Below are 14213 nucleotides of genomic sequence, written 5' to 3'. Positions count from 1 at the left end.
CACGTTTCCCGTGAAGTAGTAATTCAACATGGCCTGTAATACAGTATATAAACAGTATACACGTTTCCCGTGAAGTAGTAATTCAACATGGCCTGTAATACAGTATATAAGCAGTATACACGTTTCCCGTGAAGTAGTAATTCAACATGGCCTGTAATACAGTATATAAGCAGTATACACGTTTCCCGTGAAGTAGTAATTCAACATGGCCTGTAATACAGTATATAAACAGTATACACGTTTCCCGTGAAGTAGTAATTCAACATGGCCTGTAATACAGTATATAAGCAGTATACACGTTTCCCGTGAAGTAGTAATTCAACATGGCCTGTAATACAGTATATAAACAGTATACACGTTTCCCGTGAAGTAGTAATTCAACATGGCCTGTAATACAGTATATAAGCAGTATACACGTTTCCCGTGAAGTAGTAATTCAACATGGCCTGTAATACAGTATATAAGCAGTATACACGTTTCCCGTGAAGTAGTAATTCAACATGGCCTGTAATACAGTATATAAACAGTATACACGTTTCCCGTGAAGTAGTAATTCAACATGGCCTGTAATACAGTATATAAGCAGTATACACGTTTCCCGTGAAGTAGTAATTCAACATGGCCTGTAATACAGTATATAAACAGTATACACGTTTCCCGTGAAGTAGTAATTCAACATGGCCTGTAATACAGTATATAAGCAGTATACACGTTTCCCGTGAAGTAGTAATTCAACATGGCCTGTAATACAGTATATAAGCAGTATACACGTTTCCCGTGAAGTAGTAATTCAACATGGCCTGTAATACAGTATATAAACAGTATACACGTTTCCCGTGAAGTAGTTAATCAGTAATGGCCTGTAATACAGTAAATAAGCAGTATACATGTTTCCCGTGAAATAGTTAATTCGTAATGGCCTGTAATACAGTATATAAGCAGTATACACGTTTCCCGTGAAGGAGTAAATCATCATGGCCTGTAATACAGTATATAAGCAGTATGCACGTTTCCCGTGAAGTAGTAATTCATCATGGCCTGTAATACAGTATATAAACAGTATACACGTTTCCCGTAAAGTAGTAATTCAACATGGCCTGTAATACAGTGTATAAGCAGTATACACGTTTTCCGTGAGGTAGTAATTCAACATGGCCTGTAATACAGTGTATAAGCAGTATACACGTTTTCCGTGAGGTAGTAATTCAACATGGCCTGTAATACAGTATATAAGCAGTATACACGTTTCCCGTGAAGTAGTAAATCATCATGGCCTGTAATACAGTATATAAGCAGTATACACGTTTCCCGTGAACTAGTAATTCAACATAGCATGTAATACAGTATGTTAGCAGTATACACGTTTCCCGTGAAGTAGTTATTCAACATGGCCTGTAATACAATATGTAAGCAGTATACATGTTTCCCGTGAAGTAGTTAATAAGTAATGGCCTGTAATAAAGTATATAAGCAGTATACACGTTTCCCGTGAAGTAGTAATTCAACATGGCCTGTAATTCCGTATATAAACAGTATACACGTTTCCCGTGAAGTAGTAATTCATCATGGCCTGTAATACAGTATATAAGCAGTATGCACGTTTCCCGTGAAGTAGTAATTCGACATGGCCTGTAATACAGTATATAAGCAGTGTACACGTTTCCCTTGAAGTAGTAATTCAACATGGCCTGTAATACAGTATATAAGCAGTTTACACGTTTCCCTTGAAGTAGTAATTCAACATGGCCTGTAATACCGTATATAAACAGTATACACGTTTCCTGTGAAGTAGTAATTCAACATGGCCTGTAATACAGTATATAAGCAGTATACACGTTTCCCGTGAACTAGTAATTCAACATAGCATGTAATACAGTATGTTAGCAGTATACACGTTTCCCGTGAAGTAGTGTAGTAATTCAACATGGCCTGTAATACAGTATATAAACAGTATACACGTTTCCCGTGAAGTAGTTTATTAGTAATGGCCTGTAATACAGTAAATAAGCAGTATACATGTTTCCCGTGAAGTAGTTAATCAGTAATGGCCTTTATTACATACTTACTAATAAATACGTCTTTTTTGTATATGCGATACGACACATTTGCTCTAACCCATATCAGCCCTCGCCGTATCACACCCCAAAACCCGTATCAGCTCCCGCCGTATACCCCAAAACCCATATCAGCCCGCAAAACCCATATCACGCCCCATTTGGAAAAAAAATCGTTTTTCAATATTTCAAAAATGAAAATAAATCATAAGATAAAAATTTTTATTAGTAAGTATATAATAAACAGAATAAAACACACCTTTTTCCATATCACACCCAGTATCAACCCTCGACCAATATCAGCCCACGGGCCTTCGGACCTTGGGCTGATATTGCAGTCTCGGGTTGATACTGGGGGTGATATGGAAAAAGGCATGTATTATTCTCTATGAAATACAGTAAATAAGCAGTATACACGTTTCCCGTGAAGTAGTTAATTAGTAATGGCCTGTAATACAGTATATAAGCAGAATACACGTTTCCCGTGAAGTAGTAATTCAACATGGCCTGTAATAAAGTATATAAGCAGTATACACGTTTCCCGTGAAGTAGTTATTTAGTAATGGCCTGTAATACAGTAAATAAGCAGTATACACGTTTCCCGTGAAGTAGTTAATCAACATGGCCTGTAATAAAGTATATTAACAGTATACACGTTTCCCGTGAAGTAGTTAATCAGAAATGGCCTGTAATACAGTATATAAACAGTATACACGTTTCCCGTGAAGTAGTAATTCAACATGGCCTGTAATACAGTATATAAGCAGTATACACGTTTCCCGTGAAGTAGTTAATCAGTAGTGGCCTGTAATACAGTTCATAAACAGTATACACGCTTCCCGTGAAGTAGTAATTCAACATGGCCTGTAATACAGTATGTTAGCAGTATACACGTTTCCCGTGAAGTAGTTAATCAGTAGTGGCCTGTAGTACAGTAAATAAGCAGTATACATGTTTCTCGTGAAGTTAGTTAATTAGTAATGGCCTGTAATACAGTAAATAAGCAGTATACCCGTTTTCCGTGAAGAAGTTAATCAGTAATGGCCTATAATACAGTATATAAGCAGTATACCCGTTTCATGTGAAGTAGTTAGTCAGTAGTGGCCTGTAATACAGTATATAAACAGTATACACGTTTCCCGTGAAGTAGTTTATCAGTAATGGCCTGTAATACAGTATATAAGCAGTATACACGTTTCCCGTGAAGTAGTTAATCAGTAATGGCCTGTTATACAGTATATAAGCAGTATACCCGTTTCCCGTGAAGTAGTTAATCAGTAGTGGCCTGTAATACAGTATATAAGCAGTATAATTAATAAGTTAGCATGCCCTGTTGTACAGTTTATATTCTGTATGTAGCATACATTGCGAAGTAGTGAAGAAGCAGCATGACATTATTTCACTTTCATATTCTCTACATAATTACAAAGGGAATGAGGGCTGTCAATCCTTATAGCTAAAGAAAATACAAAGGGAGATAATCGGTATACTTACCGAGGGAACTAAGGATGACAGTCCGTACCACAGACTCATACAAGCGCGCTCTATCGGTAGATACAGGCATTCCTGTTTGACTGAAAAGGGGAAGATAAAACATATTAAAGTCAAAATAAGGAACAATAAAGGAATGCATAGATATACAATCTACAAATACGTCACGTTTCATACTCTGTCATTTAGTGTTTGGTCATATAACAAATGGTGTAAGACCGGAAGTTTCAATCTCTAAATAGTTTATGTGCAATTATTATCATCAACAGAATTTCCGGAAGTGACCATTATTCGTGTATTCCGTCTCCTTATGTTGTTTCTGTGTTTGGTTATATGCTTTTCCGGTTTCCTGAATAAAACAAGAAGTTGAAAAAAGGAATTCTTTTCAACATTTCCTTTTTCATTCCCTCAAATCGCATGAAACATACAATACGGTCATTTCGTAATAAAATATTCAAGTCAAAAAGCTGATTTTTATTTTTGTCCGTTTTAGAACTGTCAAAATGTATGCTTATAAAATAAAAATGTGTACAAAATGACCGTTTCAAAAATTTCATAAATGAGACCTGCGATATACTGTTAACTATTCTAATAGCTTTTTTCCATCCATGTTTAATGAAATAAATAATATCGCTTCAGACCTTCAAAATATTCGTTCCGCCTATCAGTTCAAAAAGTTAATAACACCTATTCCAAATTCAAACACAAAAACAACTGATGTCTTTAAGTTTTTAGGAAATAGGGAAACTTATAGTATTCTCTGTCAGTTGAGAAATGAGGCCAGTAACCTAAGTAATGACCGTCAGAAAGATTATCTTACTGAGTCCTCTGCATGTTCTTGTGGTTCTAGATTTGAAACAGCATCTCATTACTTCCATGATTGTATCAAATACACTGAAGATCGTATTCTACTTTTTCAGAATATATTCCATGAAACTCACAACCATTTATCATTAGATGTCATGCTAAATGGTTGTGAGAGATGTGATGAAAATGAAAATAAACATATTCTCCTATCTATATCCAATTACATTTTAAGTTCTAGAAGATTCAGGACATTTAACTTCAATTTTGAATGAAATTTTACATTTTATTTATTTACACTTTATTTATTTACATTTTATTTTTTCTCAATGTAATTCTTCTGATTTCCAGAAATGGTACATGAATATTAATATTAATATTTCCTATTTGTCTTCATTGTTTATTTTTAAATATTGTTAGTGAGGGGGGCTGGGGTTCAGAAGACCAGTTATACTATTTTATTAAAAAATATTGGGAAACAACTACATAAATAAGAATATAAAGCTTTACAACATGTTAATTATATATCTAACCTGTGTTTAATATGCATAAATTAAACTATTTGGTGGGATTGAATTTCCAAACTCATCAGTGGATGGCCTTGTGTGATACAATGGACTTTTTGGCCTGTATCTGTTGGGTGCGGTAATTTAATCCCATCAAATGTTTATACATGCAGCTCCATCAACAAACTATTTTTCTTTTCTCTTCATAATATGTATATACCGGTATATATTTTATGTCTTTTCAATATCAAAATAAAAGGTTAGAATTCAAACCATTAGATTCAATTATAATAAAAATGAGTATTAGTAGTTGTTTCCCCTAATTTGATTATTAATTTGATAATACCAACTTGTTTATATGTGTTTGTATGTGTTCTATGTCTATGCTTGTACCACTGTCTGTTACTATGTTTGGAAAGGGCTTAAATAGGCTATGCCTGCTGCCCAATCCATTTGTCCTTTGACAATAAAATTTATTGAAATATACAGTGTCAATCAAGGGTTACGTCTCTTTATTGGAAGTACCCGGATATACTGGACTTACTGTAGCCGGTAATGAATGGTACCATACTGATGATGATGACAACGAAGATAAGACGATCAACGTAGCTGTTCACAACCATGTAGATGAAAATTCCGGCCTGTAAATGAGATAATAAAACTACAACTCAGCAGACTGTACCGTTAAAATCAAATTCCACAAAGTACATGGTTAAACGGTTAGATATTTAAATAAAAATATTCCCAGAAATTTCAAACCAAATTCGTTAACGCATTTATTTCGCTTTTGAAAATATTTCCCAATGACAATATTACGTTATTAGTGACTCGATCATTCTTCAGTACTTAAAATGCCGATTGTTTTGTGAAAAAAAACCAAGACACCCGGGGCCATTCGATTAACTTTTTGAGGCAGATACCAGGAATGTAAAACTGAAATCCTAACGTCGTACCTGTGATGCAAACGGCAGACTAACGATGAAGGAGACAGTACAGGCGATGGCGACGAGGCACTCCCGACGTCTGACGATCCTCATCACTTGGAGAGGTATGACGGGGAGAAGCGTTTCCCAGATCGTGACGAGGTGGACGGCCTGATGAACGATGCCGAACAGGAAGGAGATCAGGTAGACACTGAACGCAACGAACGGTAGGTGGCGCAGCTTGCCGTACATCCCTACCAGTAGGTGTGAAAGTCCTAAAGAAAGAGACAGAACATTATATCATCATTTCAATAAACGAATTATCTGTAACCGGATATTCCTTACCTTACCTAAAGAAAATATTGTACCCTGTTTATGCATGACTTCAATGATTTCGTTTGACCTTTACGTACCTAGTTTGACCTTGGCCTGACCAGGTTTAATTTTTACGTACTGGTTTTACATTAATTCCTGATTCAGGGTTACACTGGGTTGACCCTCACGTACAGGGTGAACTGGGTTGACCCTCACGTACAGGGTGAACTGGGTTGACCCTCGCGTACAGGGTTACACTGGGTTGACCCTCACGTACAGGGTAACACTGGGTTGGCCCTCACGTACAGGGTGAACTGGGTTGACCCTCACGTACAGGTTTACACTGGGTTGGCCCTCACGTACAGGGTGAACTGGGTTGACCCTCACGTACAGTGTGAACTGGATTGACCCTCACGTACCTGGTTTGACCCCATTGGCCACTGCTATGAAACCAGAGTTACTGTCTGCCTGGAAAAACTGTCCGAATGCCAACATGAGAAGAACCGGAAGTGTACCGTAGATTGCAAGCAGAATGATCCACGACCTACAAATATCCGAAAAGAGTATAATCCATCGGACCACCTCAGGTGATAGCATAAGAGCTTATGATATGTACTTATACGGACGAATATAATCAGAATTTTCGAACCAGGGAAGATAATACAAAATGAATCAGGATCTGCTGGACCAAGAATGAGGCGTCTTTTAACATCCGGCAGTATATTAATCGTGGAGTTATATTATGTACACATTTATTTCTCATTTGAAGATTGAAATCGTCGGCAGACAATCGTTGACTCTGACAGAACACACATCAAATAAACCTTGCACTTCTTCACAATGGAAAAAGACAAGCAGTGTTAAAGCTTCACATACTGATAAAGTACACACAGAACTTACGCGTTGATGACTTTCTTGCTGTTGTAGAGCTGGGCTCCCATGGAGGGCAGGATCCCGGCCCACAGTCCAACACTGCCCATGTGGATCAGCAGGGCGCTCACCCACGGCTGTTACAACAATAAGCAACCCTCATTAGTCTGCGCCATCCGCACAAACTATCTATTACAGTATACCGCTCAAAGGTCCCTGTACCACTGCTAAAAACTAAAAGTTTGCATTGGATTGACTATTTTTCCTGCATAACTACAACTTTGATAAATTAGTTTTGAAAAGAAAATTATACCTCGTGGAACTTAAAAACAAAAATGATCAAGATGACAGCGTTCTAAGTGTAAAATACAACGGAACCAAGGACATCCGATCAAGCTGTCGCTCGAACCAGCTGAGCTTCATGGCCAATGCTGCAATGTGGTACTCTGGCTCAGCTACATATTATAGCCAAAAGGAAATTAAAGGGGGATCACTGTTTGTAACTTTACGAAAAACAACAGTGGGGGTCTCTTATATTTGACCGGCAGTGGGGCAGCAACCATCATCTGATTCAATCACAGTATCACGATGAGATTAGATTATAAACTATTACATGGAAATACAAAGACAGTTAAAATGATTGCAATGTAAGACAATTCGAGTCTTTGAAGGGTATTCTAACGTACAAAGGTATCGGCGAGTTTATGTCTGCATAACATTCAAACCTTTGGTTGAGCTAGATCCGACAATGTCCTGGTCCTGGTCTCTCTTGGGACCACTTCCTCAATGACGTCACTTTTGTTGTTTTTTGATGGAACCACACGGTATTCACGGAATTCTGGTGGGGTGTACTCGTCCGGTGGTCCGACGGCGATGAACGCATACATGAACACTACGAAGGCCAGAACGAGACAGACAGGCGTCAATCCGTACACAATCTGAAAGTGTACCCAAAAAAGTTGTTTTTTTACACTCTTAGAAACAAATACAAACGAGAAAATTTGTGTCTGTTTATGCATGTGCATAAAAAGTTAGTTACATTATTGTAACTCAAACCTTTTGCAGTAACATCATCATAGCCTAGTCTATACCACAGCGTGTCTGATTGGATTTCATTGATCACACGACGAGAAAATAAACATAGGGTTCCCCTAACGCGCTCGACTTTCCCGATCATATTTCCCCTTTTCGCAGCTTCGATAGAAAAATTCGCATGATGCACCACACCTGAATTCCGAGTGACTAGAGTAAACAGCAACAATGTTACAGATGCCTGACCATATTCATTGTTGTGTTACTGTTCAATTTCGGTATAATAGAATATTTATTACCCTTATGGTAGGGAACACGATCCTTTGTTTCCCTTCGATTAATAACGATTAATCTCGGGACAGCAAAAAAAATGATGTGTTTGCCTACCATGCACAAGGGCGAAAAATGTATAGTGAAACCCTGGACTGTCTGCTGTAGCACGCTCACCTTGCCCAGCCCTTGGAAGCCCTTGAAAGTCATCAAGTACGTAACCATCCATGTCGCCAGGAGACAGAGGGCTATATACCAGACCACGTGACCACCTTGGCCTATGTGTTGGGAACGCTGCAGAAACCCTTGGCTGGAACATAGCACATGCATACATACATAACTGTTAATCTGTTTGCATACGCCCACTAATCCTATTTAATTTCTAAACACTACTGCATTATATGAACATATTTTGTTTGAATAGAAAATGGAGTTGTAAAATGGAGTTTGGAAGAAAGAGTACTTACTGGAAGTGAATCGATGCGTAGTTTGGGTCAGTATTCCGTAAACTGCAAAATACAAAATGCTTATTTTTCAAACCGTTCTGCGACTGGGCAAATGTACTATCATTCAGTTAGAGCCGCAGTGAAATGGTCAGACGTCCAGACTCCTGATCCGAACCCCTTGTATATTGTACATTCAGAATACTGTTGACACCTTCTTTCTTATTAGTTAATCTATATTTTCCCTTAAAAGTCCACAAGTCATTGCCTTGTTTTCAGTAACGATTTATCAAAGTTATGGTAATGCAGGAAAAAACCCGTTCCAAATGCATAGTGACAGTGTTTTGGCTTTGGTACGTGGATTATCAACGCTTTATAATACAATCGTTATAATTTGTTTGAACATGTTGAAATGACCAGTGTTTTGAAAATGTATACTTTCAAACTTTATTTAAGTGTTGTATCTGTCTTTCTACATATTTAACATATAATATACTATCTAGCTGTAACCGTATATATTTACCCAAGAGAGTCGTTCTTGAAAGCCGCGAACATGTAGTAAAGGGAATAGCTGAGTTCAAGGCCGTTTACGAGAGACCGGATATACGTCATCAACAATATGGCCACCGCTGAACCTAAAGGTGAAAACATTAACAAGATAGCGTGCATTGGTACATTAAGTGATTCGTCTGGTACGTTAAAACATGCACGTCTGCTAAAGTTTTTGTATCATAATGAAATATGTAATGGACTATTGTCGTGCATGTGTCTATTACCTAGGCTACAGACCATATTCTATGTTGATGAATTCAATTATTGTTTAGCGTGAAGGAGACGGAATCTTCTAGAAAGAAGCTTGAGATTGCTGTAATACTTTACTGCTACAGACCAGACATGACATGAGTAAGCAGACTGGCTGTGATGAGCAATGCAGCAGCGATACGATGTCAGAGAGCGAACTCACGCGACAACGAAACAAGATTTAGAAAGCACTCGCCGGTCTACGCCAGCTATACATAGGGAGCCTATATCACATGACAATATTCCATTAAGAGTTATTTAGATTCTTTGTTGAACAATAAGGCCGCAGTCTGGTTACAAATGGAGTTGAATCCACTTAAGATATTTTCCCGCCAGTATTAAACTCGTTCATGTGTCGTGAACTCGATCAAAGTAGTTGTCTGAGTATCGACAGCTGGACCAAACGCTTCGTATATGTATTTTTTCTATTTTTGAGAAAACCAGAGTACCCGGAGATAACCCACGCGGTCGTGCGGGTGACCCCATGCATGTGTACCTCCGATCGGGGAATCGAATCCTAGTCTAACATCTTGGTTAAAGGCGCGTGATCTAATCACTGCCCCATCCGACCACCTAATGTTAGTGTTATCAAACATAAAAAATATGAACTGATGGTATCAAATCTATACTTAGATTGTTACAGACATTGTTACTGAAATATACAGATTTGATCGCTAAACCTACACTATATTATTATTATTAAAGTAGTAAGGACTCATCAAAACAACCAGGACATACAGAGGACAGTCCATCATACTAGTATACACGTAAACGGTAGATGTACAGGGACACTGAAGTTAAAAAACAAAGGCCTCTACTATTTCAAATTATATACCAGGTCAGTTATGGTCTTTACAATGTTACCCGAGTACCCAATTCTAACCTAGGGGGACATAACAGGTCTATTCCTTCCCCGAACAGACACGATACCTATGATGGCGCAGAATACTTCCTCTAAACAGATAAGGCAGTGCTCATTTGTCGTATGTTCGATCGTGAAAACGACGTAATAACAGCGTCATAGGGAATTAGATCATAATAAAAAGATGTTATGAAATTTTCAGCTCTTAAATTCTATGTATGATATACGGTTGATACCAAAAATAGCATTTGACTACAATGCGGTGCGTTCGATACCAGAGACGGCAAACAAAATCGATGTTTATGACAACGAGCGTAATGTTATTAGGCGTTAATGTATTGTAATTGTGCTTTTTTATCGATAGTCATATTTTAGTGCTTTTAACGCAAACTTAAAACCGCTTAATAGATATTCCACAACGAGTGGCGTTGTTAATTATGTTATTTTAACTCGAGTGAGTTATTTTCTGTTATAGGTTTTGCCGTAAATCACAGAAAATAAAATAAAATTACTTGTAAATTAACGATCAAGTTATTGACTTTCCTCTAGATAAACGCCAACAAAATCCTGCGTTCCTGAGACATGTATTTAAATGTTCAGATATAAATTTTGTTCCAACGAAATACAAGGTACAGCCTACCAATTTCCCAGTGAGAAGAGTAGCAGGCCCAAAAGTGTGAGTGGTTCTGAACAAAAAAACCCCGAGTTAGACAAGTCTCGGGGAATGACGAGGAATGACGATAATGACGAGGAAATGCATTGGTGACATGATGGGGAGGTGAGATGTTATACCGACAAACAACTGGTTCTCAGGAGGTGAGTGGGGGTACCGAGTATGTACAAGTTAATGGTTCTCAGGAGGTGAGTGGGGGTACCGAATATGTACAAGTTAATGGTTCTCAGGAGGTGAGTGGGGGTGCCGAATATGTGAAGTTAATGGTTCTTCCAAAAGCTGCATCAATGAGTGGGTCGATTGTTTGTTGGTTAGTGTCACACAGTTTTTATCAATGCTGTATACAGTAGCAACTGTCGCCGTGATCAAAGCAGTTCTAAGGTTCACCGACAGGTTACCATTTTACATGTAAACAATTATATCATATTCTAGTCAACACATTTGCCCCATGTACTCAATTACTTTTTCTACGGCTATAGAAAAATAAAACATCTTACATACAAGACGTCATGGCGTCAATGCGAGAGGATCGGTAAGCGGTAGCAGTATAAAATGCTCGATTTGCTATGGTTTCAGACGTCCTCAAGTCTAAAGGAACGGTATGCGTGTATATAGTAGTACCTGTATTGTAGATATACTATCAAATGAACAATTTATTGTTGTATATTCGAACAATTGACAATTATGTTCCACTGTGCATATGTATATATGATGTTATATTGTCACGTACGCGTACGTACACAGGTGAGCATTCATCACTCGGTTGGGCTACCTGTATAGGCAATCGTCCGTCACGCTCTATTGACTTACCACTGTATGATGGCCAGCTTAGTCCCTAATTCTCAATGAAAACAGTTTACGTTATTGAAGTTGGAAGTTGTTGAAATAAAACTTTACTTGAATATTACACGTTTCATTCAACATCGACGACATTATGTGTTATTAAATGTGTGCTTTGATATTATTTCAAACTGTGGGTCCAGGATTGCACTTGTGATTACCCTTACAATCAGCCATGTCGGATTGTAACGAGGACGCAGATTGCAATGAACTTACGCCTACATATACGGACTTGTTACCGATCAACCAAGATTACATGCAATCTCCTTGGCAAAACGGTCAAATAAACTGTCGTGATGACCATGCCGAATTTGACGAAAGCTATATACTCGGAGACTCGGTACCAATTGATAATCAGATATCGACTGAGAGTGTTTACGATGGTGACCAGTCAACCGCGGCGGGTAGAACTACACACTCTACGGCGACCTATATGGAACAGGTAGAAAGGGTAAAGGATCGCCCTAAAACAATACTTATTGACGAAATCCGACAGCTGACACGGGATAACGTTGCTGATATTGAAATGTTACGCGATGCATTATTTGCTAAGGCTTGCACTCTCGATGACTTTCCATACAGGGAGGGATACCTTAGGAAACGTAAGGAGACAAGGGCACCAAACGCTCCTTCATTACAGGCAAAGTTAGCAAGAGACTGTTTTGTGCTGGTACGTGCGTGTGAGGGTGAATTCGTGGAGGACTTGTCCGATGTCGTGCCTACAAAGCAAAAGCGGACTCAATCACTTTCTTACAGTAATAGAAATCGCGGTGCTAGCGAATTGGCAGGATTTAGTGTGCTACAGGAAACCATAGCAGTCTTGAAACGCGATATGTACTTTGTGAAAAGTGACCACAACGAGAAAATAGAAACACTTACATCAAGAATCGATGGTTTAATGAAAGAGAAAGAAAATGCTAAAAACAGGGCGTTAAAGTATAAAGAAGACTTGAAGCAACTGCAAACGGAGGTAGCAGAGATCAAGATTTCACGTGAAAAAGCACAGCAATCCTATGAAGCATTGCAAGAAACTGTCAGCGAACTGAAACTAAAGCAGACCGAGGATAGGACGGAAATAAATTCCTTGAAAACTGAAAATGGGAGGATCCGAAAGAAAAGCTGTTCAACGATCAAATGTATTGAGGATGAACTACGTGAAAACAAAAGACAAGTGGAACAAACGATGAAACAGATTGTAAAGATGAAAATGGATATTAAGGAGACGGTAGAAGCCACAACAGACTTTAAGAACATGGCAAAAAGATACGATAACGAACAATTGAATGGTGTTGAAAGTGTTAAAAAGACAATGAAACTGGTATCAGACCGCGTGACTAACTACACAAAATGTTACGAATCAGACCTGAGTGAGACAAGGGAATCATTAAAGACATGTGCAGCATCGGTAGTTGGTATAAAGAAACAAGTTGACAAATTAAGGAAGGACATACAAAGAAAGAGTGAACACAACATGACCAACAGGAGTGTGGATCTTATCGAGGAGAGTCAGACAGAACCAGCCGTAAAGACGTTTAACAGATTCAGTGTGTTGAGTGCATCATCGAACAATCAGATAAACCAGGTGGATAACTTGGAAAGCACAAAAACAGCGAATTATTTCACAGACACGTTAGATCCTAAAACCGATCGGAACGCTAGAGGACTCTGCCAAGGAAACGACACGCGACAAAAAACTTGGAGCGACATGTTACAATCGGAGTCTCTAAATGAGAAGCGTTCCGTGGATACTGAGAATCCATCTTATATATCAGCTGAAACGACAACTCAACACCCGATAAAGGTCCATTTCCCAACATCTGTGTGTAATCCGATGGCAAAGCGATTTGTGGGATTCCAGCAGCAACAAAGAAGGAGAATCAGGCGATTCTACGTACATGGAATAAACCGACAAATATCCTCAGAAGCTGCCATGCGAAGCTATCTTGAGGAAGCTAATGTGCGCGTTACTTTGTTAAGGTATTTTGAGAAACGATGGAAGAACACGGCATCAGCGCAATTGAACATAGTAGCGGAGGACGCAGATATTATCAGCGATGATTCGTTCTGGCCCGAAGGGATCCGAATGAGGGAATGGCAGCCACGCGAAATTTTCTTGAGTGAGCACAGATATGTCTGAAATTGTTAATGCGATGTGTTGGAACATTGAAGGCATCATGTCAGGGACACCATATCTAATAGACTGCCTTCAGAAATATGATATTAATGTTTGTGGTATATCTGAGCACTGGTTACGCGAATTTAATATGTCATTTATGGACACATTTAAATCTATTGGGTACAGATGTATAGCTAAACCAGTTTTTGAATT

General features: G+C 38.5%; 1 protein-coding gene across 1 annotated transcript in view; it reads right to left on the bottom strand.

Annotated features, from left to right (window-relative positions):
* Positions 1 to 14213, bottom strand: part of LOC110464344 (sodium- and chloride-dependent transporter XTRP3-like) — a 45739-nt gene that overhangs the window by 5497 nt on the left and 26029 nt on the right. The window contains exons 3-11 of the mRNA XM_021519527.1: positions 9232 to 9343; positions 8733 to 8774; positions 8443 to 8575; positions 7689 to 7901; positions 6994 to 7100; positions 6513 to 6637; positions 5809 to 6053; positions 5400 to 5496; positions 3549 to 3628 (exon numbers count right to left, since the gene is read on the bottom strand). Of these exons, the coding sequence (XP_021375202.1) occupies positions 3549 to 3628; positions 5400 to 5496; positions 5809 to 6053; positions 6513 to 6637; positions 6994 to 7100; positions 7689 to 7901; positions 8443 to 8575; positions 8733 to 8774; positions 9232 to 9343 (1154 nt within the window). The remainder of the gene's footprint in view (positions 1 to 3548; positions 3629 to 5399; positions 5497 to 5808; positions 6054 to 6512; positions 6638 to 6993; positions 7101 to 7688; positions 7902 to 8442; positions 8576 to 8732; positions 8775 to 9231; positions 9344 to 14213) is intronic.

The sequence above is a fragment of the Mizuhopecten yessoensis genome, unplaced genomic scaffold, assembly GCF_002113885.1.
Source record: "Mizuhopecten yessoensis strain PY_sf001 unplaced genomic scaffold, ASM211388v2 scaffold1539, whole genome shotgun sequence".
Classification (NCBI taxonomy): domain Eukaryota; kingdom Metazoa; phylum Mollusca; class Bivalvia; order Pectinida; family Pectinidae; genus Mizuhopecten; species Mizuhopecten yessoensis.
Note: the sequence above shows the minus strand (reverse complement) of the source record. Positions and strands in the feature narration are given on the sequence as shown.